Source organism: Ylistrum balloti, unplaced genomic scaffold, assembly GCF_031769215.1.
Source record: "Ylistrum balloti isolate Yb309-2 unplaced genomic scaffold, AGI_CSIRO_Ybal_v1 Utg370382, whole genome shotgun sequence".
In the NCBI taxonomy this organism is placed as follows: Eukaryota; Metazoa; Mollusca; class Bivalvia; order Pectinida; family Pectinidae; genus Ylistrum; species Ylistrum balloti.
Genome location: NW_026782266.1, coordinates 124,829 through 152,306, shown reverse-complemented (window position 1 = coordinate 152,306; position 27,478 = coordinate 124,829). Strand labels below are relative to the sequence as shown.

The 27,478-nt window shown below is 36.2% G+C and overlaps 1 protein-coding gene across 1 annotated transcript; it reads left to right on the top strand.

Moving 5' to 3' along the window:
• Nucleotides 1-3,479: 3,479 nt before the first annotated feature.
• LOC132554129 (sacsin-like) lies at nt 3,480-25,845 on the top strand. The gene is made up of 8 exons (XM_060218429.1): nt 3,480-3,611; nt 5,470-5,589; nt 6,823-6,970; nt 8,644-9,783; nt 10,354-10,761; nt 12,036-23,035; nt 24,770-25,055; nt 25,805-25,845. The coding sequence occupies exons 1-7, from the start codon at nt 3,480-3,482 to the stop codon at nt 25,046-25,048; spliced, it is 13,227 nt and encodes a 4,408-aa protein (XP_060074412.1). The 3' UTR covers nt 25,049-25,055; nt 25,805-25,845.
• The last annotated feature ends 1,633 nt before the right edge of the window (nt 25,846-27,478 follow it).

Sequence of the window (27,478 nt, the reverse complement as noted above, 5' to 3'; positions counted from 1 at the left end):
CTACCCTAATTATACCATTGTATAACAAGCCTTAGGAGAACCAAGCGAGCCACCCAACCTCAAAACCGTTATACGGGATGAGAGGAGGTGCACCAGCCCAAACTGCTTCAGGCTCCCGAAATAACGCTGGGATTTCAATTGTTCATTCATTTCAAGCACCTGCATTTTAATGGTCTACAATGGTATTTCTACCGGTCGTTAGATACTTTCACACTTTATATTTCTTCTTTACCTTTACTGAAAAGCGAAAATATGTAAATTATATATTCTATACTATATATAAGTGCATTGTATACGTTTTCACCCGAACCCTGAAACTATAGCAGTCAACGCTTTGGAAGTCCGCGGCTAGAATGAATACCCGATATACCCCTCACGTGCGCGTCGGTACCCTAGTACTCCACGTGGCACGCCAATCAGTCTCCTGATTGGTCAGATACTATACACTGCCTTGCACGCCTTGCATACATATGTACGTGACCGAAACTATAGGATAGCAAATTTCCGCTATTCTCCGAAACGCGGAAATTTTTTGAAATATCTTCCGTTAGGTAGACATGTATTATATATGTAATACAGTTAGGGGAATGTAATACTAAACATCGATTGCCAAGTAAATGGAATCTGTTTATTATGATTTCCTGTCGCCAATGAAATGTTTCAGTTTAACAGTAACCAAGCTAGCTATAATAGCAAGGCCGCGTGAACAGAAATTCAGTAAAATCAGTATAACAGCCAAGTTACCCTATGGATAAATGCAGGAAAAGATGACAAACAAGAATGTATCAATGACCATCGTCATTTGACCAAAATCTAAAAAGTCATTTAGTATCTACTGTATATTGATATACTATGAACATATTTGTAGATCTGTTGGAATATCTTAATAAAAGCAGTGTGTTGATGCTTTCACTTCAAAAATCTGTCTTCCAGAACTGAAGTTAAACCTCATGACAATAAATGATTGAAATTTGATAAACATCAACTGTCAGGATTTACTATTTTTGTCCTTCTGTCATCTGTCCTGCATGTTTTCTTTTCAATTACCAAATGGCCTAGAATCATGATTTTTGGCTGGTCGGATCCTATGATGAGGCCCAATAACTATGTGAAAGAAAATTATTTTGATAGCAATTGAAGGTCACAGGGGTCAATTTTTTTTTTGAATCATTTAATTGTCTTCATGTGATGAATTAAAAGGCATGGAATCTTGATATTTGGCACCTCAGATAAAGCCCAACATAGTTTGTGAAAACAAATGACCTTGACTTATATTGTAGGTCACAGGGGTCAATTTTGATATTTGTTAGGCTTCTTGGATGAAGCCCAAAAATGCTTGTGAAAAAAATTACATGTTTGACTGTTAGTCCTTGGGATTGAATTTCTACAATGCAAAATGATAATTTTTTTTGTGAAAAGCATTGAAAACAACTTTTTTTTGTGAAAAGCATTGAAAACCAGGTGATCAAAGCAGGCCATTCTTATCAATTGTGGATGACTGTTTTTGGACTGCATCAGACAGTCTGATAAGAAAAAAGTTCAGTCAAAGTATATTTTGAAAGTTAGAGGTAATTCATTTCCTTGGCTCTATGAAGATCTGAACTTTTGACCTCTGACTTACTAGGTTTATCCTGGTCAATTGATCAAGCTGAATAGAAGACTTCCCAACCAAGCTGTATATTGTAGCTAGTATATACTATACATATACCTGAGATTATACTATATATACCAGTATAATAAAACAAAATAAAACAAAAAGGAATCTCAGCAACACAAAGACTTTTTGTAAAGCTGTCTACATGTTTCGGCGCTATGCGACCGTCATCAGGACAAATTTTATTTTGGAAAAAAGCATCTAAGGTATGAAAATGCGGTTCAATGGACATTATGACATCATAGTTAAGCTGACGTTGCAACAACTATATAGTTAAATGTTACGTATGAATCGATTAGAAAATTCCGTAAATACTGTGTACACTAATTTTATGGTTTTGTGAAAAAATAGGAAGTTCATCATGTACATCAGTGGTCACGCTGTTAATACTGTCATTCAAGGATGATATTATATTATTATATTTACCAGTGTTACAAAAACATGCTCTAGTGGTATGTGATGGGCCCCCTGTATGGTGTTCATCAAGGTAGTCACCAGTTACTACAAGGAGACTATGCCTTTGAATAATCCTGGCTACTGGCAGTTAAAAGCAACAAATGAAACTTAAAACACATACAATGGACCATTTTACACATTAACGATAACTCTGATGACCATGTTCGATAACTCTGTGAAATGATGATTTAACTGTGTCTGATTCTAAATCTAACAATAAGATTATCAATGTAATATTCAATAGATATTCCTGATTAAAAAAGGTGGAAAAGAAAGAGCTCGATATTAACATCTAAATTTTTCATGTAGAAAAAGGGATGTGTCTAAAATATTTATTTGTTTCTTGTTGAATTTATGCTATGTGAGGTCATCTGAGACCAAAAGGTCAAGGTGACGAATAGCCATTATATTTAAGTCCGTCGGCTTTGGCTTATGTGCTATACAGAAATTTTCAATTCAAATGACTTTTCAATAATCAAATGGCCCAGGATGCTGATAATTAGCCTATAGTATGCTGGGATGAAGGACAATCAAGTTAGTTAAAAAGAATGAACTTGACTCACTTTCAAGGTCACAGGGGGAAATGTGGTAAACATTCTCAAACAACATTTGGTCAGTAACCAAAAGACCCAGGTTTCTGATATTGGGCCTGTAGCATGTTGAGATAAAGAGATATCAAGGTTGTTCAAATGTGTGCCCATGATCCACCCTCATGGTAACAGGATCAAATGTGTTAAATCTTCAAAAAACCTCATTTCAAAAACTGTAAGGCCTAGAGTGCTGATATTTGGCCTGTAGCCAGCTGGGATGAATGCTACTAAATTTTTTAATAAATGACCTTGACCTGTTTGTTAAGGTATCTGAGGTCAGATATTTTTAAAAAGTTTAAATGGCTACTTCTTAATATCCAATATGTCCAGACTATTGATATTGATTCTGTAACATAATTGGAGGAAGGGCTACCTAATTTATTCAAACTATTGACTTGATCCACTTTCAACATCACTGGGGTCAAAAGTGTTTAGAACTTCAAATTTCTTCTTTCAATAAGTGATAGGTCCTAGGTCATGGTAACTGTAAAGTAGCATGCTTGAGGAATAAGATTCAAGTTTGCAGAAATTGACAATATGACAAATTCTTCTGTGTAAGATCTCGAATAATTCAGGCCCATTGAGCCTGTATTATATGTAGGTCTTTATAGTCAGATGACCATTAAGACCCTTTGGCCTTTTGGCTTGTTGTTGGGCTGTGTGTTTCAGTAACATCTTATATCTACCTATGCATTTTCTGTGTTTAAGTAACTGCCCAAATTGTGAAGTGATCCTGTTGACAAACAGAAAAAAGGCTTGATCATCCCATAGATTTGATGATGGATGGGGATGAGGAAGAGGAGTCTGACGGGGAGATGGAACCAGAGTACTCTGGTTTAGAACAGCCTCCTCTCACACGCATGCTAAAGAACATTCTGTCGGAGTATCCTGATGACGGTCAAATACTCAAGGTAAGTTGTAAAAAGGCTGACTATAAGAAGACCTCCCTAGACTGGGGTATAACTCTTCTGACGTCAATTTTATAATGGTACGTCTTTGTATTCAAGTATTAATGACCAGATTCATTTGTTTAGATAATTTGTGTAATTTCTATTTTTAATATTTGTGTTTAAATCTTTACTAAATAAATTGTTGATGAAATATAATTTTTGGCACACCTGGCCTAAAGGGACCAAAAAGATTATGGCATGGTGAAGTGAACACCCTCCTATGTTGTCTGTCTTCAACTTTTTCCTTAACTTTTTCCTTAACTTTTTCTCAATATCCATAATGCCCAGTATCAAAATATCATGATACTTGGCTAGAAGGTACCTGGGACAATGCTTGACAAAGTTTGTATATAAATGACCTTGACTCTATTCAAGGTGACAGGATTGAAAATGGGGAATATCTTCAAAGGACATCTTCTGATGAACACAAAAAGGGGCCTTGAATAATTGTATTTAGTTAGTAGGCTTCTGGGATAAAACCTGACAAAAGTTTGCTAAAAGAAATGTCATTGACTCATATTCAAGGTCACAGAGATTTAATTTTGTAATTTTTTTAAAAAAAACTTTTGATAAACCAAAAGCCCTCAAGTCATGAATGCTTGCTTGTCAGTTCTTGGGATGAAGCTAAAGATGGTTTGTGAAAGAACTGACCTTGATTATTATTATTTTAGATTTTTAGGTAACCTGAGACAAAGTCTCATGTTGACCATTTCTAATACATTTCATCTGGTGTCGTGCGTTTGTAAACAATTTAACACTTTTGACTTCTTCTCAAAAACTGCTGATGCAATTTCAATGAAATTTTGCAGAAACCTTCCCTGGCCTAAGATGAACCAAAATTTTGAATCATACAGTCCCTATCCCCCAGGGTCCTGAGGGGTGGGACCAAAAGGGGTCAAATTGACTCAGATTTCAAAAATCTTCTTCTCAAGACCCAAATATGGTAGAATCAAATATTCTTCTTGAATGGAAGCATCTGAAGGTGCTTTACTAAATTGTGAATTTCATTCCCCCAGGGTCTCACATTTCCCCGTGGGGAGGGGGGTAAAGTTTACTACAGTTTATATAGGAAAACAAGATTTTTTAGCATAATTTGTTTAATTTCAGTTGGAAATATTTCAAACTTGGTTAGAATTATGAGTGAGGGATGATGGCGTGATGGTATGCACATTTTGATCCTGACTGAACCATAGGGGCTGATGGGTGGGGCCAAATGGAGTCAAATTAACTTAAATTTCAAAAATCTTCTTCTCCACACCCAGATATGGTAGAACCAAATGCTCTTTGTTAATGGAAGCTTCTTAAGGTGTTTTAATTACCAAAATGAGTCTCACATTTCTTCATGGAGAGGAATATTTTTCAAGACTTTACTGTAATTTTCATAGAAAAGTTGTATTTTGGTTGTTGATTGTATCGTTGGTTATTTCCCACTGGAAATAATTTTATAAGAATTATCAGTATAGGATGGCAGTTTTGATGGTATTCGTGTATTGACAATGTCTGTATTCAGTGTAACAATTTCTGTTTCATGACACTTGATAACTATCCTTTAACCTTTATATTCAATATTGCTTATCTCAGGTGACCATCAAGGCCGCTTGGCCTCTTGTTGTAAGAACTATGATACTTTTGCGCAAAGAAATGATCTTGACTTCATTCAAGGTCATAAGTCAAAATTGTTAATAACCTTCAAATGACATCTTCTCATTAACCAAGTCTTTGGATGTCAGTGATGTTAAATGTTAATATATGAATGGAGAGAATTGAAGACCAGATGAGGGTGCAGGTCCATTGTGCTTTTGGCTATTTGGGTGTTTAGGAGTTGATACAGAATGCAGAAGATGCTGGTGCATCAGAAGTGAAGATACTATTTGATAGCAGAAATGTTAACCAAGAACCTTACAGTGAGAAGAAAAAACCTTTCAACAAATACTTCAAGGTAAGGAAATAAAATTAAATGGCATTATGCACAGATCTTCAGGGAAATAAAATTAAACAGTCTCTATACACAGATCTTCAGGGAAGTAAAATTAAACATTCTCTATACACAGATCTTCAGGGAAGTAAAATTAAACAGTCTCTATACACAGATCTTCGGGGAAATAAGATTTAACGGCCTTTTTACACAGATCTTCAGGGAAATAAAATTAAACAGTCTTTATACACAGATCTTCAGGGAAATAAAATTAAACAGTCTTTTTACACAGATCTTCAGGGAAGTAAAATTAAACAGTCTCTATACACAGATCTTCAGGGAAGTAAAATTAAACAGTCTTTATACACAGATCTTCAGGGAAGTAAAATTAAACAGTCTCTATACACAGATCTTCAGGGAAGTAAAATTAAACAGTCTCTATACACAGATCTTCAGGGAAGTAAAATTAAACAGTCTCTATACACAGATCTTCAGGAAAGTAAAATTAAACAGTCTCTATACACAGATCTTCAGGGAAATAAAATTAAACAGTCTTTTTACACAGATCTTCAGGGAAATAAAATTAAACAGTCTTTATACACAGATCTTCTTGGAAATAACATTTAACAGCCTTTTTACACAGATCTTCAGGGAAATAAAATTAAACAGTCTTTATACACAGATCTTCTTGGAAATAAAATTAAACAGTCTCTATACACAGATCTTCAGGGAAATAAAATTAAACAGTCTTTATACACAGATCTTCAGGGAAATAAAATTAAACAGTCTTTATACACAGATCTTCTTGGAAATATCAAAAACCAAAAACTTTTACTTCTTGGCTTTTATTCAGACATGGGCCAATTTTTTTGCTAATCATGATATGCCATTTCTTTTATAATGATTTCATATAAATTAACCATGGTAACATAATAAAAGATTCTGATTGGTTTGATATTCAGAGATTGTCCTAGTAAAAATGTTGGTCCTTGTCTAACTTCTCTCAGTATTTTAGTTAAGATAATGGCTAAAGCAAAACCAAATGTTACATTATTTTCATGTGGTTACTGAAAAAAAAGGCTGAACTACTGCGGTAAATTCTTCCTTATCTTCATGCAATTCTATTATCTTAGCATATGTTAAAAAAATTCCAAAACATGCAAATATCCATGTTGTGATTGATATATAATGTATGCATTTTAATCATTGTAAATTTCATGTATAATCATAGCTAGACATATATTATATATTTTAAAGGGCCAAGCTTTATTCTTTCACAATAATGCCGTATTCTCTGATTGTGATTGGCGAGGTATCAAAATGCTGTACAGCAGCGTGAAGGAGTTGGACCCATTGAAGGTTGGAAGATTTGGACTTGGCTTCAAATCTGTTTTTCATATAACAGGTAAGCAAGATTTTATTTCATTCAACTTCAATGAATGTTTTTATTTCTTAGATTTTGTACATATCATTACCAGTAATATCGCTGCTTGATAAGAATTTAACAATAGCATTAGCACACTTATAAGGTAAAATGCAAGTACCGTAAACAGTGTTACTGTTAAGTGCCAGAATGATTTTTGCCCTTGTGTTCCCTATACCCTTCCATAGTCTAAGGTTGTCAGTTGTGGCCGTATTAATATCCATAAGTGGTGTTTAGTTCAGCTTCTCTGAAGGACCAGTGAGCTTATGTCATGGCGCAGGATACATAGTCTGTCATCCATCATCCAGAGTCTGTCAACTTTTTACTAAAAATTGCTACTAGTCATGAATGAGTCAACAGATTTTGACCAAATTCTGTCTGAAGCATTCTTTGGGGAAGGGATAGGGGAATAAATCTTGTATAGAGGTAAGGTCTCAGCCTTCTGGGGCAAAAGGGGCTGGTCCCAATAGGTAGAAAAGAGTGAAATGTTTCAAATCCTACCCTCCTGTAGGAATGAATGGATATTGCCCAAATGTAGTATGAAGTATTCTCAGGTGAAGGAGAATCAGTTCAGTACAAACAGTGCATCTTGGTCCCCTAGGAGGGAGGGGTTGGCCCAATTTGGGAAACATAAGTTTGGTCTGAAGTCAGTTTATGAATAGTGAATCTGACTTCTGTTTGACTACAAGGCCAGAACCCAATAGGGAAATTACCTCAGTAATTGTTTGTCATCAGTCAGGTGAGCGATTCAGGCCACATGGGCCTCTTGTTCTCTAGAATATTGAACTAGCAAGAATGTATCAAGAAAATACAAACTTGCAAATTTAAATATTTTTGACACCAAATGTTATATATGCTACTGATAACTTACACTATTATGGTCTACAAGTATGACAGAACTATCAAAATCCAGTGTGATCACTGATGTGCTAAATTGTAGACTGACTAACAAAGAAAGAAATGCATGGTAATGTCAGGCAGTGCCAGACTGTCCTCAGGGCAAGTTGGTAGTTGCGAAAAAAGTCACCCAAACAGAACTTAAGAATATTGCAAGGGCATAGTGCAAGGAAGGCCCACATCAGTACATTACTATATCTCTTTTACATCCTAATCTCATCTTTGACAATATAGAAATTGGAAAAAAACTTTAACTGTTGTGTAAGCATGTCAATCTTCTGAGTTTTCAAACAAAAAAATTCTGTTTTCTATCGATCAATTTTGGTGACATACAGTTGTATTGAACTGTCATCACAAACAGATTTCATACATAACCATTCTTGAGACTGTGAGAAAATTTCTATATCAACCTGAATAGTTTTTATGTCATTGAGGTCAAGATTAAAAACGTCCCAGGGCATATTGGGCCAGGTTCCTTTGATATTACAATATCATAACACCAAGTGTTACACCTGGTAAGATTTTGATGGTCAACAGGTCAAAGGTCACAAAACACACTTGACTATTTTCAAGATTCTATGTTGGTGTTCAAGATATCTCATGAATCGAAAAATTTGCTTTTTTATCATTTTATATTAAATCATCATAATGTTTAATGTAGATAGCAAAATAGTTTTCGAAATCACTGATCTTGGGGGGATTCGTAGTCCTCTTTGATACATTGGTATTTGTCTGATCAATCTGTTAATACATTGCAGATTACCCAATGATTGTGTCTGGGAAGAAGCTACTTGTTATAAATCCTTACACAACCAACCCTGACAAGGTTTGCACAAGCTTCCACTTGGAGAAATTGACAAAATACAAAGGAATGGATATGAAAGCCCTTACAGATGCATTTGAGGGTATTTTTGGGTTTGGGGAGGAGACCCTGAGAGGTGGTGAGTACAGAGGTACCCTGTTCAGGTTTCCTCTGCGACAGAAGGGCACAGAATTATCCGGGAATATTTATAACGAGGAGAAAATTGAAACATTGTTTGATTCCTTTACAACAGAGGCACCAATGACACTCCTGTTTCTGAAAAATCTTGAAGAAATGTCCTTATACAGACAGAACCATGGAAACCAGCCTAGTTACAGAGTTAGAATCCAAGGACAAGGATCAGAACTGGTACTGGAGAAGAGGCGGAAATTCAGCAAGGATCTACAGATTTATACCAAAGGTAGCATGTCAAATGATTTGATATGCAGCCTCCATGTGACCACAAGAGTGGAGACACGTGATCGGAACAGTTTGACAAGGCTTGAAGACAAATCATGGTTCATTGTCAATGCAGTTCTAGGATATAGCAACATGTCCTCACAATTTTGTAAACTTTCCCAAGATAAAGAACTATCGTACAGTCCCTATGTTGGAATTGCAATTCCATATGAGAACATCGAAGATTTCAAAGGACATGTCTTTTGCTTCCTTCCTCTTCCATTGGAGGCATGCAGCCTGACTGGACTCCCTGTTCATGTGAATGGATTCTTTGCTTTGAGTCAGAATAGGCGCCATGTGAAGTGGCCATCTGCTGATTTGCGACAATCTGCCATCAATGCTGATAAATCCCTCCAGTGGAACCAGGTCCTCGTGAAAGAGGCCCTATCCCACATCTACCTGACTACGGTACGACAGCTGATCACAAGATGTACAGAAGAAAACAACCCTGTTGATCTAGTCAAAGTTGTGTACCGATCTATCCCATGTCTGGATGCTGTGGATGTGAAATGGTGCATTGTCTTGGAGCCATTAGTGAAGGGACTTCTGCAGATGCCTTTCCTGTACACCAAAAACCAAGGAGGACAGTGGATCCAGCATAGTAATGCAGTGTTTGAATGTCCTGATAACAACAGCAGTATGTATATATTTTTTCCCCTTCCTTGTTGTTCGTGTAGCAAACCAATGCTGTGACTTCATTCATTCAAGGATTATATATGGATGATATTATATCATGTCTCCCCTTATATATCATATATATATCATGAGTGTTATAATATAATTTTACAAAAGTCATACAAGTTGAACATATTTGATATTTTGATTATAACATTTTGTAAAGATAAACATAGAGCTAAAGCGGATCCAAACTAGAAATAAATAAAATGTTTGATGGGCAAATCTGATTGCCTGAAATTCAGCCATAACACAGGACAAAAGTGCAATTTGATGTTAAATGTAATAAAAGGACATGATTGGATGTAGACCAATTGGCATCTGATACAAAACTGAAAATGTAATAAATGATTGTATCAACCAATCATCATTCATCATATTGTGGACTTTATTGGTACTCTATCTCTTTATAATAACAGGTTGATATTTAATAGATGCTGTAGTGTGTGATAAATAATAGAGTATCATATTAATATGTTACAGATGCTGGAGTGTGTGATAAATAATAGAGTATCATATTAATATGTTACAGATGCTGGAGTGAGGGATACACTTCGACAAATCATGATGCAGTATAAACAAAACCTCACGATTGTCCCTCCGCATGTCAAAGCATTATTGGAACAAAACACAAGTATGACTATGCTGACTCCAGCCTTCTTAGCAAACCTCCTCAAACAGAACAACTGGTACGAAAACTGTAGCTCCGAACAAAAACTCCACCTGCTGCAATATCTGATGTCAGTGAAACAGTATAACCTTCTGAACAATTTGAAACTATTGCCTTTAGAAAATGGGGAGTTTGCTGCATTTCAGAGCAATGGCTGTGTGTATATGTGCAAAGAAACAACAGGAAGGTTGATCCCAGGCTGTGAGGACCAGATTGTGAAATTAAATCTTCCTGACATTGTCAAAGACTTACAACAGATTAGCAGTGAAGGTAAGGTCACTTACTACAGAGTCATCAAACAACACATTTTTTAGGTCAGGACATTGGTGAGGTCGTCACTTAATCTATGGATAACTTATCACTGAAAATCAAATCAGCCTATAATGATGATGTTTGGAAACATGCAGTGATGAAGGGCTATTTAGTTTCTTCAAATTGAATGACATCCTTTTCTATATAAGCTGGAGAAGAGATGAGTTATACAGGTCCATTTAATCCTCTTGTGTTTAATGTGATAATATTGAAATGTTTTTGCACCTGTTTATCCTTCTTTCTTAAGTGTTCCTCAGACGACTAGAAATTCATTAACTGGTATCTTACAAGGACTGCAATATAATGCAATGTGACTGAAATAAAGAGTTTTCTTTTGTAATCATGACTATGTCCTATCTTAATCTCCTCAACAATTGGTCACCGTTGCTTCACCCTTGGTGAGGCGGTGTGTCATGTGTCAAAAGTTGGTCAGAAATACTCTCATTTTGGCCTTAGATCTACATTGAAGAAAAAGTTTGTCCATGCTCAGTCTCCTACACTACATGCCATAGGAACTTCATACTTGGGGTATGGCTTCACCCATGGTGAGGTGTTGTGTTGTGTGTCAAAAGATCAGAAATACTCTCAGTTTGGCCTTAGATCTACATTGAAGATAAAGTTTGTCCAGGCTCAATCTCCTACACTACATGCTATAGGAACTTCATACTTGGGATATGGCTTCACCCTTGGTGAGGCGGTGTGTCATGTGTCAAAAGTATGACAAGTAACCATATTGAATTTTGACTGTTACAGTCTGTTATTGCTATCTCTGTAAGTACTCTATCTCAAATTTCATGTGTATGTATGTGTATAATTTTGAGTCACAAAATGGCCAACAGACAGCGTTTTTTGGATTCTGACACTTGTATAGTTTGTGCCATAAAGATATTTGTAAAACTTTATGTGTAGGTTCTTCATCGTCTCAAGTTGTTCCCATTCAATACTAAGTCTGCTCAAGAAAACAAAATGTCTGGAGACTGGAGACTAACTTGATTTTTGAAAATCGAAGCCTGTTATTAGCAAAGCTCATGGTAGCTCTTTATTAGACTTCATATGAAGGATTCCATTGGTATCAAATGACTAAGAGGAAAAGGTTACAGAAGAGAAAAGAAGAGAAAAAAATCAGTCATGCATAGAACCATCTCTTGGCACTGAAAAAGTTTAAACAATTTTAAAAACTTAATGTATATTTGATCTTGATGGATAGTACTTTTCACCATCAATCTTTACAGGTACCTTTCAGGTCAAAAACTTGGATTGCGATGGCTTTGTAAGACTTCTCCAGTTGTGTATTGATCGTAACCTGGAGGACAGAGGTCAGTTTAAAGTTTGGGATACTAAGAGGTCTTCACTTCCTGGAGACTGGTTAGAGAGTGTCTGGTCCAAGCTTGCTGAATGCAGGACTTTGGACTGCTTCCAAGACTTGCATCTGGTGCCAGAGATAGCTGGAGATCATTACATTCTTCATAGACTCTCAAGCTTGCTGATTGTGAAGTCACATAAGTCCTACAACCTACCAGATGATCTGTGTAGATCTATGAACCGGTTTTCAGTCAAAGTATTATCAGTGTTACCTCCCTATGTGGCAAAACATCCAGATATCACTAAGTACATACACAATCCTTCAGCATCTAGCTTTCTGGGCTTGCTTGATCATCTGTACAATAATAACAAAGATTACTTGCAAAGTTTTAACAATGAGGCTAGCAAAGCTGAAAGAATTTCATGGAGAAAATATTTAGAGCATTTTGATATTGGAAAAGTTGGAGTGAAATTACTGAAGAGAATGAATATTTTTGAAGAACACCAAAGTAGTAGCTACACTTCTGTCAATCAAGTGAATATGCTGGCCCCAAAACTCCGAAATACCTTTCCTGTCAAATATCCTCGCCGTCTGCTTTCCTCATCAGCTGTCTGCCAATGCAAGTTAGCCGAAAAACTAGGGGTCACAGAACTTACTCAAGAAGCTGTTATAGAGGAAATATTGTCAGTTGAATGGAATTCCTACTGTGATTCAGACAAGAAAAAGCTGATGTTGCATTTTGTTATAAATATTCATCAATTCAAAAGCAATCTTGCTTTGATGAGTTTGGCAAGAGAAACTAAGTTTGTACCTACTTCCAAAGGAGATTTACAAAAACCATCACAGCTTTACAACCCCACAATACCTCACCTGGGGGAGTTGGTAGGGGATAATTCCATGTTTCCAGCACAACCGTTTTCATCCCCAAACATCCTGACTGGATTACGTGATTTGGGTTTGGAATCATCGAAACCATCAGATGATCTCATCATTTCCTGTATCAAGGACTTGGACAGAAAAGTACAACAGGGTCAAATATCAAACTTGAAACAAGCAGAGGCAGTGAATTACTTTCTTTCTCAACGGAATGAACTACTTCATTCAAATTCTCTGATGGACAAGAAATTTCTTGCACCGCTGAAGAAAACAACTATTTATCCCACTGTCTTACCATGGTACTGCAGTAGTTACAGACTCTGCACACCAAGAGAATGTCTCATAGCAACCACTCAGAATCAACGAATAGCTGGGTCTGTCATCCCACTCGTTTCAGAAGAAACCTACGGATATATGCAGAATTATTTCCTGTTGCATGAACCAGAGGTTGAGGATGTGTTACAACACCTGTTAAACATCAAACAAAACTACAAGGTTAATAACAAGCCCGACCTGTTGCCATGTATTAATGAGGTTTATCACTTTCTGGCAAGACAACATTGCAGCTTTGATGAGATACAAACTTTCTTTTCAACTGAGTCTTTGGTTTGGACAGGGGAAACATTTGTTGAAGTAGGTGGTGTTTACACTACACGAGGGCCGGATGACATCCCGTTAGAGCCTTACATGTACTGTCTACCACCAGAGTTTCAATCTATCAAAAGCTTGTTTGAGAAGATTGGTTGTCATGAAAAACAAACAGTGGATGTTCTTGATATTGTACAGAATAAAATCAAAGCTAAACATGATCAATCAGTTTATTCAAGGAATGATGTTGAAAAGGACTTGAACATTACTGTGCAAATACTGACTCGATTCAAACAGGATCCAGAGTCTGTGTCATATCTTGATGTTCTGTTTCCAGTACACACAGGCTCTAACACAAGTTTGAAATTGATGTCCGCTTCTGAGTGTAGATATAGTAATGAAGAGTGGTTGAAGACAATTGCAGAAGAGGAAGAAGAGACCATTTACTATGTCCATGCTAACATTCCATTACACACTGCCAAAGTCCTGGGTGTTCGCTCACTGACAGAGGGCCTGATGACCGATACAGAAGCAATAGAGCCTTGTGGTCAGCATGAAGACCTCACAGGGAGGATCAAAGGGTTGTTGGATGGTTACACAGATGGTCTATCAGTTCCAAAGGAGATTGTTCAAAATGCTGATGATGCTGCTGCCACAAAGGTTTGTTTCCTGTATGACGAGCGTGAAAATAGGGATTTTAGAACACGACTGATAGACCAAAATATGGCTGGATTCCAAGGTCCAGCTCTGTGGGCATATAACGATGCACGTTTTTCTGAGGCAGATTTACGTAACATTACTAAACTTGGAGGAGCAACAAAACAGGAGGATGACACCAAAATTGGGAAATTTGGATTAGGGTTTTGCTCTGTGTACAATTTGACTGATGTCCCAAGTTTCATAACGGGAAGTGACCTTGTCATTTTCGATCCACATGTCAGAAATTTAGGAAATGCTGTGAAAGGAAAGGAACCAGGGATCAAGATAAATTTGAAAAGTATGCAGAATCAGATACTTGTGAGAAGAATGAAGAATCAGTTTCAACCTTACAATGGAGTGTTTGGTTGTGATATGGCCATGGATGAGGACTTCCATGTCTATAATGGAACACTATTTCGGCTTCCCTTGAGGACAAATGAGCAGGCAGGGAAAAGTGAAATAAAAGATGCTGCTTATTCCAAGTCTGATATGAAAGAACTTCTCCACATGCTGATGGAAAATGGTGGAAATATGCTGTTATTTACTCAAAACGTGACAGAGATAGAAGTGTATCACTTACCTGCCAATGTTGTAGATCCCAAGCAGAGCATACTTATTTACAAAGCTACAAAAAGTATGGTGTCATCGAATCCTCAAAACATACAGATATCTGATACCTTTAACATTCTGAAAGAGGTATCATTGCTGTATTCACCAATTCGACGTGGACAGATGCATATACCAGCCACACAGAAGATAATACTCAGTGATATCAACATACAGGTGGAAAAATCTGCGAAGAGTTTCACATCTTCTGAAGTAATTGAAACACAATCATCTACTCGATGGATCGTCTCCTATGCTACAGGTACTTCAGGAAGCATGGAAATTTCAAAGCAGGCCAAAGGTGTGTTACCACTGGCAGGTGTAGCAACTCCTGTGAAGATGAATGGATGTGTTCTTAAGATATTGCCTTTGGATAGTATGCCGTTTGGACTTTACAAGACGGGACATTATTTCTCATTTCTTCCACTTCCTATAGGAACAGGACTCCCGGTACACATCAATACTACATTTGCTGTAGCCCCAGATAGACGATCTATCATGTGGGGAACAGAGGACGATAAAACTGAGCTGTTTAAACCTCGATGGAATCATTCTCTAATGACAGATGCAATTCCTAATGCATATGTGACACTACTTGAGAGTCTGAAGAACTACACTGGAGTCAGCAATGAAGAATATATCAACATTTGGCCTATTGATTCTACAAAGTCAGTTGAACTTCAAAACATGCAGAAGGCATTTCTCACAAAAATTGTCAAGCAGAACCCAGTAGTGTTTAAAAGGAATGACTTATGGGCCGCATTTGATAACTGCAAGTTTATGGATCCAAAACTGCTTGAATCAGATGTAGCAGAAATAGCTTATAAAGCTTCAATTCATTTCTTGGAAGCTGACAATTGTAACAGCAAAAAGTTGATGAGACTGGAAAAGGTCCTTTACAATTCCTTGTGTACAGCTGGGCTTGAAAGTACTGTCAAGACTAAGATGTTTTCTACAGAGAATTTCTTTGCAGAAGTTCTTTTTCCAAAAATTCAGTCAGAGTTTTGGGAGTCAAGAGAAAGGAACATGCTTGTTTTGTTTGCTGTAGATAATATTAGTGAGACAACCAAGAAACTGCTCCAAGGAACAAAATGCTTTCCAGCAGAACCAACAGGAGAACTAAAGTGTCCTCATGATCTTATACATCCAGACAGCAAACTCGTGGATTTCTTTACCGTGTGTGAAGGGCGGTTTGTTCACAAGGAAATGGTAGAAGCAGGTGTCAAGGAGAGAAAGAAAAATCTATCAGATATTGGGATGATAGTGGATACATTACCAAAGGACCTGATTATAGACAGAGCAAAGACTGTACAGGAATTATCAAAGGACTGCGGTAAATGTGCATTGGAAAGGTCCATTAGCATTGTTAAGTATATTCAAAGAAATTGTATGTCTGATTCTTCACTTATTGACCAACTCAAAGGCATACCATTCTTACCCATACTTCAGAAACCAAAGAACTGGACTTTTCCATGGCAAGCGGAAACTTTGTATTTAGAAACCTGTTCAACAAGCATATTATCTGAAAGGGTTGCAAAATGTCAACATGCTATGAAAGTAGATATTCATTTTGCAAACCCAGTTTGTCTTTATCTAGACTCAAGACATTGTCTTGTTGGCTCACAGGAGCTTGTTCTGGACATGTCATGCTACAAATACGTTAATGACAACACATTCTGTCATTTTGGAGTCAATGGAGAAAAATATGAAGACATTTCTGTTAATGTAGTTTGCAGACATTTGATTGACCTGTGTGAAACCATTGACCCTAATAACATTACCAGAGATTCAAAAAGCCTACTCAAGGAAACCTGCAATAAGACTTATTCCTTCTTGAATGATAGAATATCAAATGAAACTGTTTCTGAAGAAGAAAAAGAATACATTGATAAATTGAAAGAGCATCCTGTTATTTTGTGCCATAACAAATTTGTCAAACCAAAACAAACAGCACTCTGTGTTTTGATGGATTGTGAACCTTACTTGTATGGATTGCAGGGTCATCACCTACTACTCAAATGTAAAAATCTGGTTGATATTCTCGATATAAAAAGCCGGTTTACTACTCAGGACATATTAAATGTGATGACGGAAATGCAAAATGACAAAGGATCAGAGCACTTGTCAGAAGAAGAACTGGAGCTTTACAACAACTTCATGAAAGTCTTAACATCCTGTATGGATTATGAGAAAATTGACAGTTGCGATCTGCGTGCAATTATGAAAAATGAGTTTTCAACAGAACTATGTATTCCTGATATAGATGGTAGCCTGTCATCCATTGATGACCTTTGTTTAAATGACAGTGAGAAAATTGGAAAGAGTGGAAAAATGAAATTTGTCAATGGAAAAATTGGTCCAGATTTTGCTCGCAAACTTGGTGTCAAAGCCAAAATAAAACAACACTTCTTCGATCGTATGAGGAAAATACCTTTTGGACAGAAAGAGGAATTAACTACAAGAATAAAAAAGATTCTAGAAGGATATCCATGTGATGAAGGAATAATGAAAGAACTTCTCCAGAATGCTGATGATGCTCAAGCCACAGAGCTTCACTTTATTTTGGACAGTAACAACTACTCTGCTAAAATGGTCTTTGATGATAAATGGAAACCATTACAAGGTCCTGCTCTTCTTGTTTATAACAACAGCGAGTTTAGTGACAAGGACATACAGGGAATCCAAAATCTTGGAATAGGCAGCAAAGGAGAGGATCCAACAACAACCGGACAGTATGGTGTTGGTTTTAATGCTGTTTACCATCTAACTGATGCACCGTCTTTTATTACAAAGGGCCCAAACGTAGAGAAGGGTGAAACAATGTGTATCATGGATCCATATTGCCAGTTCTTATCAGATGCCACAGAAGAACGGCCTGGGATTCAGTTAGTGGATCTACCAGACCACAGAGAGTTGTACCCAGATGTTTTCAAATGCTACCATGAAGATAAACTTTTGCCAGACAATGGGACAATTTTCAGATTTCCACTAAGAAGAGGAAATGAATCAAGAAAGCATTTAGCCAAACCATTGTCATCTGAAAAGCTTAAAGACCTGCTGAAAACATTTGAGAAAGAGTTACTAGAAACCTTACTTTTTGTTAATTCAGTTAAAAAAATCACTGTGTCGGATATATCTTCTGGTGAGTGCAAAAATGAATATGTGGTGGAAACTATTATCTCTGAAGAGGATGAGGAAAAAAGGAACGATTTTGGAAACCATTTGCGAAATGTGAGCAGGAAATTTAGAGATACTCAAGACCTAATAAGCATACAAGATAAGAGTGTTTTTTACAATGTTACGGTAAAAGACAGCAATGGTGTTAAAAATACTTGGTTAATAGTTCAACAGATAGGGTTCGGAAATGGTGACATTCCTCAAGGAGTACTGAATGCATACAAAGAGCAAAACCTCAGACTTTTACCAAGAGGTGGTGTAGCTTTCCTTCTGTCTTCACACAAAGAATCAGGAAGACACTTTGTTCCCCAACAAAAATACAGAGCATTTTGTTTTCTGCCTCTGCCATTAAACACTGGTCTGCCTGTCAACGTGAATGGCCATTTTGCTCTAGGTGGAGAAACAAGATGTAGTTTGTGGGGTAGGGAACAAGGAACGTACAAATGGGAATGGAATCAACTACTGCTAAGTAAGGTGATTCCTTCTGCATACGTCATGGGTATGGAAAGAGTAAAAGAGATGCTTCTGACTGGTGGGAGGGAATCTGGACTTGTCAAAAGTGCAAAACAGCTAGATAATTTGTTTCCAATTTTTCAGGAGGCTAAAGATGAAAACTGGAAGTTATTGGCAAAGGAAGTTCTGAATCAGATCTATGATGATCATCATGCGTTGTTCTACTTGCAAGAGCAGCAGCAACCACAACAACAATATCAGTCACAGCAACAACATCTGACACATCAACAACACTTGACACATCAACAACACCACACACAACAACAATATCAGTCACAGCAATTTGTGTTTGTGCCTCTAACTGAGCCTGGAGAAGAATTTCCAGCTGTCTTTGACACCTTAAAACCCATGGGAGGGCAGCTGATGTCTGATATCAAGCTGTTATGTCAAGTTTTGAAAGATATTGGACTGAGACTTCTTGATTCTAAAACAAAAATACTGAAAAGTATGAAGGATGCTGGCATAACAGTAGCTGAACTATCCCCGAATGCCATTTTAGAATTTTTGAAATCATTCCAAAGGACAGATATCAGACATAGATGTAACATTAAGATTGAGGATCATGGCACAGATATGTCAGATACCAGTCTACAAAAACAGGAAAATGTTTTTAAATTACTACTCTACTGCAAAGAGAGTGAAGAATATTCCTCCAAAATTATTGGTGTCCCCTTGTGTTTAACTAGGGATGAGAAGCTACGGGTGTTCAAGGAAGGCAGTGAAATATTTTGCACTGAGAAGTTTTTAGTTTTACCCAGGTCCAGAAATCGGTTTCTTCATGAATCTTTATTGCACCTTGTTGACACACAGGAAGTACAAGAAAGAATATTCAAGCCTTTTGATATCCATTCATTTGCTGAGTGCTTAGTTGAAAACTTGAGTCCAGAAAGGTTTAAGAATCCTACAGAATTGCTGGACTGGCTGCCTTCTGGTACTGACCTTCCCAATTCATGCTGGATCTGTAAGGTGTTGGAGTTTGTGGTACAACAGGAGAAGACATATAAAGAAAACAATGGCTGTGAAGCTGTTTGGACTCTCCCACCAGGATTAACACCTGTCGCTCCTTGGAATCTACTACCATGTACACTTAAGGTTAAGACAAATATCTCTGTATCAACTAGGAAAGTATTAGCATCAATGTCAGTTTTCGAAAAAGTGTTGAACTTGGAATCGTTTACAGGTGATTTGAAGGAAGTAATGGGAGAGCTTGCACTTCCTGTTCTAGATACAGATGTATTACAAAGCATAGTTCTTGACTTTTTGATACCACACATGAAAAAGCCAGCAATGGTGTTGAACTGTTTGTACCAACACTGTAAAGAGTCAGGATTTCGAAATCTTCCAACAAGAAAAGCTAATGCTATTTTGGAGTATTTTGAGAATGATATCAAGGAAGTTGAAAAGCTTCCAGAATGGACAAGGAAACTGAAGTCACTTCCACTGCATTTGACTGCCCATGGAAAACTTGTGTCACTTGAGATGGAACAAAATGTCCTTGTGCTTCCACATGATATACCAGGTGAAGGAATAACAGAATGGGGTCGGAATTCCAATACGCTGCTTTTAAAACAGAATGAGAAGCTTGAAAAAATGTATAATGCCTTTCAGTACACAGTAAGCAGCATATGTGATGTTTATTCAAAGAATATATTAGCCAACATGGATTATCTTCCGAAGTCCTGCATTCCTATCCACTTAAGATACATACAAAATCATCTTCTTTCATTTGATGGCAAATATAATACTGATCAGCAAAATCTGATTGCTACTTTGAAGACATTGAGAGTTTTTGACACAAAAAATGGAGGATCCAAATGTGCATCTGAATTATATAGTCCTCATATTGAACTCTTTACGGTTATGTCCAGTCACTTGGAATTTCCAATGGCACCATATGATGAATGGGAATGGAAATCCTTTATGGAACTCATCGGCATGGTAAACAAAGCAACGAACCAGTTGATAATCCAGTTTGCTGATCAGATAGAAGCAGAGGGAAGACATACAGTTACACAGGAGGTGTGTAAAAAATCCAATACTTTACTTACATACATCTGGGACATCAAAGAGTTAGAGAGTATTGGCTTGCTATCCAGCATTCGGTCTAAAAAGTTTATTCTGCCATCAATGATATCTTATACAAACAAAAAAATTTATCCGCAGTATGAATCTGGGAAATTGATGGCATTTGAAGGTGCTGTTCCTGAAAAGTACAGTAAATATGTTTGGAGTACTTGCCACATCCTGCCAAGAATTGCCAACCCATTCATTGGATTTAATATGAAGAAATCAGATGCAGTAGCTAAACAGCTTCAGGTATGTTTGAAGGAACCGCCACTGGAGAAGGTTATTCAACACACTCAAAATATTTGTGATGCATTGAAAGAACAGTGTGAAAGTAATGCCTGGCAAAAGGAGGATGAAGATCTGAAAAGCCTCATGTCAGACATCTATAAATATCTGTGGCAAAATGGAGCAAAGCAGGACATTCTTTCTGAGCGCCTTAGGCAGAAACCTCTAGTGTATTTACCATCAGAGAACAAATTTGTGAGATGTGGAACCCTCATTATCCATTTGGAAGAGATGGGAGAAATCAAGCCATATCTTTACCAAGCGCCGATGGTATTCGGTGGAAACTTTGAGTTATTTAGAATGCTTGGTACAGAAGATAGACCCACATGTGCAACTTATGCAAGAGTATTGGAGCAAATCAAACAGGAAGTGAGAGACGAAGAACTTAATGCAAATGAGAGAGTGTCCGTGCAGAAAGCTCTAAATGGACTGTTTTTACAAATGGAGAAAAGTGCTGACGAGTGTTTGCAGGTGCCTGTGCTGTATTTTCCAACAGAAGATAACAAAGTGGTGGATTCAACAAAAATGATATACCCAAACAACAGAGTGTTTTACGATGCGATCGGAAAGGAAGCAGGATTGCCTTACTTCATAGGTTTTAAAGCATTGAAACTGCGTTATTCAGAATATGATATAGAAAGGTTGCCAGACAAATACAGACCACAAATTTTGACTAAGATTGTTAAAAAAAGGGTAGATACAACAGATCTTGAAGTTATACCCGGGCATCACACAAAACTGTTGCAAGAGTTCATTCAAAGCCCAGAATTTGTTGAGGGACTCCTTCGAATCTCACGTCATGATTCACATAGTAAAGGAATTAGTGGTACAGTAATGTATCAAAGAAATGAAGAAGTCTCAGAAAGCAAAGTGGTGTCTGATCTACAAAAAATCAGAGTGGTTCAAGTTAAAAAACTGAAAGTTGACTATGTTTTCAAAGAGAAAATTGTCGGAAGTAATGAAGATGTTTACAGCCATATTGAGAAGGAAGAAAATGGTCAGCAGGGACATGTCTGGAACCTCTTCACAAAAATTCCAGAAGGAGTGGATATAAAGGATTGGATTCTAGAAATTGGAGAGGTTTTTGTAAAACTAATTAAAAAATCCACAAGCATTGATTGTTTCAGTCATAAAACTCTGATGCTGAAAATTCTTATGGCAATGGACCAACCACAAAAGATTTCAACAATTTTGGACCGAGACGATATTCGAGAATATCACATACATCACTCACTTTATGAACATTTTTTTCCAGTTTGTGGCTCTTTTGTACATAAGAAGTGGCACCACATGTTGGACAACACCAAATTTACATTTGACACTGGAGAATATGTTGCTGTACAGCTACATGATGAGGAAACATCAGATGAGGAGGAAAGTGACATGTATATCTATGCCAAGATTGTGAAATTGAAAGGTTGTGATGTGGAAGGAGAGTTATCACCTGAACTGACCAGATATGAAGTTGATGTTGGAGAGGACAGAATCCTTATCAAAGTTGCATATGAGTTATACAAATTTATTCGCAAAAAGACAAATTCAAGAGAACTTGTCCATGCTGTGGATGTTTCTAATGATATGTCCCCTAAGACCAAACCTCTTCAAGTGATTTTCAAAGAGGTCAGACAGAAGTTATTGGCTATATGGAAATTACCAGAGAAGGAAAAACGACTTATCTTCAAGAGATACTTGAGACAGTGGCATCCAGACAAGAATACCGACAACCAGGAGCAAGCTACAGAGGTGTTCAAGTATATCAAACATGTTTGGGACAGACTTACGAATGGTAACCCAGTGCACATAGATGATGACGTGGATCCTTTTAACTACTCCCGCTCTGGGCCATCACCAAACAAAGATTTCTATGAGAACGTCTATAGACAGTGTTCAAGAGAACGACAATGGTATCAAGAGTCATCAGGGTGGTCATCAGGGTCATCAGGGTCACATGGAGGTCACCACAGGCCTTATTATCGTGACAATGATCCTGTGTCCAATCCTGTGCAACAGAGAAAATGTTTCAAACAGGCAGAATTGGATCTGAGTGCAGCTGAACATTTTATGGAGTCAGCAGGAGTCGTACAAGGGTACAATTGGATATGTTACATTAGCCACCAGGTAAACTCATGTCACATTTCTCCATTCTTGTGTGTATTTGTCACTTTCTTTCATGTCTTGTTATTTGAAAAATTTGTACAATCAATTTTTCAGGAATGACATTCTGTAAAAAACTACTCTTTGAACACAATATGAGTGATGAGATGACCTTGTTATATATTTGTATTCAGGTAAAATGACCTCCATGACCTTGTTATATACTACTGTACTATATTTTTTGTACAGACATAATGACCTCCATGACTTTGATATATATTTCTGTACAGATATAACGACCCCAATGACCTTGTTATATATTTCACAAATATATGGTGAAGTGACCCCCCCGCCCCACTCTAAATTTCCCCACCCCAGACCTATATTTTGTTATTTATGTGTTTATATGATTGAATATTTTTTCAGTTTTAATTTGTTTGGAGGAACTTAATGAATGAAAGTGATAAGAAATTAAACGCAGAAACATCCGCTGACAACAAAATATAGAGTGGCTTCACTTTATCATCGGGTGGAGGGAAGGGGGGGAGGGAGTGTTAATTTCACCATAATGGTGAAGTGAATCACGGTTCATTTGACCATTATGGTATTTTGACCTCGATTCATTTCCTGATGCTTCACAATACCATGCTACACCGGGGACAATGTCACAGGTTGTGTTGTCTTGTTGCTAAATCATGGTCAAGCAAGTGTTTATAAATCAATCTAGCTAGATCTATGCAGGATTTCCATAAATTAGATATTGTTTTTCGTTTTTGTCATCAGATTTTTTTGAGAGGTATTTGATGGATATGTAGCTTGTTCTTGTTTCTTAGTTGTATCCTTTTGATTGTTACAGCTATTTTATGAGACATTGGATAGATCTCCTTGATCCTTAGTTGCGATATTTGATTTTGGGACTGATTACAAAAACAAAATGGCCGACAGGCGACCATCTTGGATTTGACAGTTAAAGAATATTATCGCTATTTCTTATGCCATAATGCTTGATAAGCATGATGAGAATTTAACACATTGAAGTACATGTTAGGTATAAGTTGACTTTGAACAAAAGATATTTTCATGGGACTCATATTTTAAAAGAATACTTGTTCATTTCCACATAATTTCATGGATAAACAGTAAATATCGTTCAATTTTGATAAAATTCAGTATGCATGTGTATTTTAGGAAGACTAAGTTTAGGTTTGAACTTGAGTTAAATCCATGCATAATTTATTAGGATATTGTGCTCTGATTGGTTGATAGGTTTTGGCTTAAAACTTTACGTTTTGATGGGCGTATAATGCACCGTCAGTGATGCTCTTGTTCATACTTAAAGTTTGTCAAAATTAGCCCTGTTGGAACTCGCGTTTATTCTGGGAGTATCCATTGGTTCTACTGATTCTCTTGTTTGTATAAACTACATTTATATGCTGTTTGATCTCAAAAAGTCATCGAAATTGTTCATAATTTGATAAACCACCTACCATACTATACAATCAATAGACATCAAACTGATTCATAGACAACAATGTAATCAATGTTGAGATGGACAGGCAATGTGACTTATCAAATGGTATAAAAATCTAGACCATGTAATTCAATGGTCACCCTTTAAAAGAATTTGTCAAAGTTGAGAGGATTTTTATCAACAGATTCAGGACAGCTGACTAGAGTTTCAGTACTGTTTCTTTAGAGAGAAGATTTTCAAACCCTTTATATATGTCTTATAACCTACACATTTGTGATTTATCCTAGGCTGTGGAGAAAGCACTGAAGTCAATGCAATATAAGAACAATGCCAATAGTGTTGAGAGAGGTCATAACATTTATGGTATCGCTGCCTCGTTAGGGGATACTTCTCTAATGAATGCAGCTAGTGAAATGGAAAGTCTTCTTGGAAATCACACACACATGCGATATCCTGATGTACATGCTTCTGGGAAGATTCCGTCAACATACTTTACAAAGAGTCACGCTGAATCAGCTCTGAGAATAGCAAGGAGAGTCTTGGAAGAAGTGGAAACAAAGAAGTGAAAACATGGTAAATGTTTAAATTTGTTACATCTCCAAAATATTTTGGTTCTAACTGAAGTTATAGATATGGAACTGATCAAACTCAAACTTCACACTCTGCTTTCATAACAGGAGGACTTGTTTAGGATTGCTTGTGAGGTGAAATGATAAAAGGTCAAGGTCACTTGCTATAAATAAAAAATTGGTTTGGATCACCATTTCCAGTTATTAGCCCAAGTTCAAATTGATCAAACTCAAACTTCACAGTCTGTATGCTTTCTTATCAGACATTCTTGATTTGGATTTGAAAGGTCAAAGGTTAAGGTCTATGCTACTGAATAACTTGAGTCACCTTATGGACTCATTATACTCAAACTGAATAACTTGAGTCCCCTTGGTATTTGTAAGTGATTTATTTTGTCATCAGTTGTATATAATAGGCTTAGAAACTGGTGTGCTAGCAGCCATCTTGAATTTTAAAATCTCAAGTTTTAGATATTCCTTTCTCTTATGTGGTTGTTTGTTTGGACACTTAATTGTGAGACTATTCACAAGTACAAATAAGGTGGTATCTTTGTTAGCAGCTTCATGACCTGCAGATTTGAGTATCACCTGTCACACTGTCAATACGATCAGAAGGATATAAGGGAACTGAAAAGATACTAAAGCTTAGATGTAATGTACTGATGAAAACCATATAACTTGGTGTTGGTAATATCCCACTAGAATCTGAAGTAAAGAATTTATTGTCAAGAAATTTTTTATTTTCTTTTCCAGTACAACTGAAAGAAGAAGCATTGACTTGGCAGTGAAATGTAGAACATTTTGTGTTATCAAACATTTTTATGTTTTGTGACAAACTGTCAGAGGAGAACATTCCATTGAAAGTGAAAAAACTTTTTTTGACAAAATCACAAATGGAACTTCTGTAATATATATAATTGACAACATAATACTATATGATATAATTCTGAAATGTAGTGAATTTCTTTCATTTAAACCTTATTTCTTTTCAGTTGTTAATATTTTATACCACTGCATGCTGTAATTAAATTATAATTTTAAAAAATTTTTGGGTTGTTAATATATTTTACCATACCATTGCATGCTGTAATTTAATTTGTTTTGTTTTAACTTTTCTGTTGTAAATACCCGTATGTCATACCATTGGATGCTATAATTTGTTTTTGTTTTAACTTTTCTGATGTAAATACCGTATGTCATACCATTGGATGCTATAATTTGTTTTTGTTTTAACTTTTCTGTTGTAAATACCCATATATCATACCATTGCATGCTATAACTTGTTTTTGTTTTAACTTTTCTGTTGTAAATACCTGTATGTTATACCATTGGATGCTATAATTTGTTTTTGTTTTAACTTTTCTGTTGTAAATACCTGTATGTTATACCATTGGATGCTATAATTTGTTTTTGTTTTAACTTTTCTGTTGTAAATACCTGTATGTTTTACCATTGGATGCTATAATTTGTTTTTGTTTTTTACCCTTTTGTTTAACTTTTCTGTTGTAAATATATTATTGCAAATTGTAATTTTATTTACTGTTTTTTTTTTTCGTTTTATTTTTTTTTTATTTCTTTATGTTTTGTTTTTGTTTAATTTATCTGTTGTAAATATATCAGAAATTAAAGATAATATTCTGAGATTATTTTTCATCTTTATCTGCCATGTACTCTGGTAAAGTAAAGCATAATTTTTCACTGAGTGATGTGCCATATTTGAACCCAGTTTCCTGTTGTGCCATTCTTCCTGTACATATACGTTTGATATCTCTGCTTAATAGCAAAAAAACACGATTAATTCACTCTGCCTATGTATTATACTTCGTCTGAAATTAATTTATAAATCTAAAGATATGTCAGGCTTTGCATATGTTTTCAGAATTTTATGAATATCAGATATCAAAGTTGTATAATATTTTTCCTCATTTATATAAATACTGGTAATTAACCTTTTGCATATGAAGTAATTTTAAATCTATATTTGTATATAGCTGTCTTATGTATTTTGATATTGCACCTTATATATTAAAAGAAAACCCGAGGGCTTGACATTCTTCACATAAGAGGTATGCAAATCCATGCCCAAAATTGTATTATTGTCTTTAGATTTTCATCCAATTATTGAATTTGAACTTTAAACTTAAACCTCTGTAAATAGATTTGTCCTTCATTGTACATTTTTGACTCACCTTTGATCATTTTTTTGGTTCTCTATTATGTGTATAAACACTTTTGTCTTTAGTTGTATGAATTGTCACATGACTTCAATTATAACATTTGTGTGTTATGAATACTGATCCCCCCCCCCCCCAAAAAAAAATTTTTTTTATGAACTTAAGACTATCATGCTTAACTAGTGTAAATTACAGATTCTATTACATAAATTATTCTATTATTTCATTGTTCAGTCCAGATAAATACATCTTT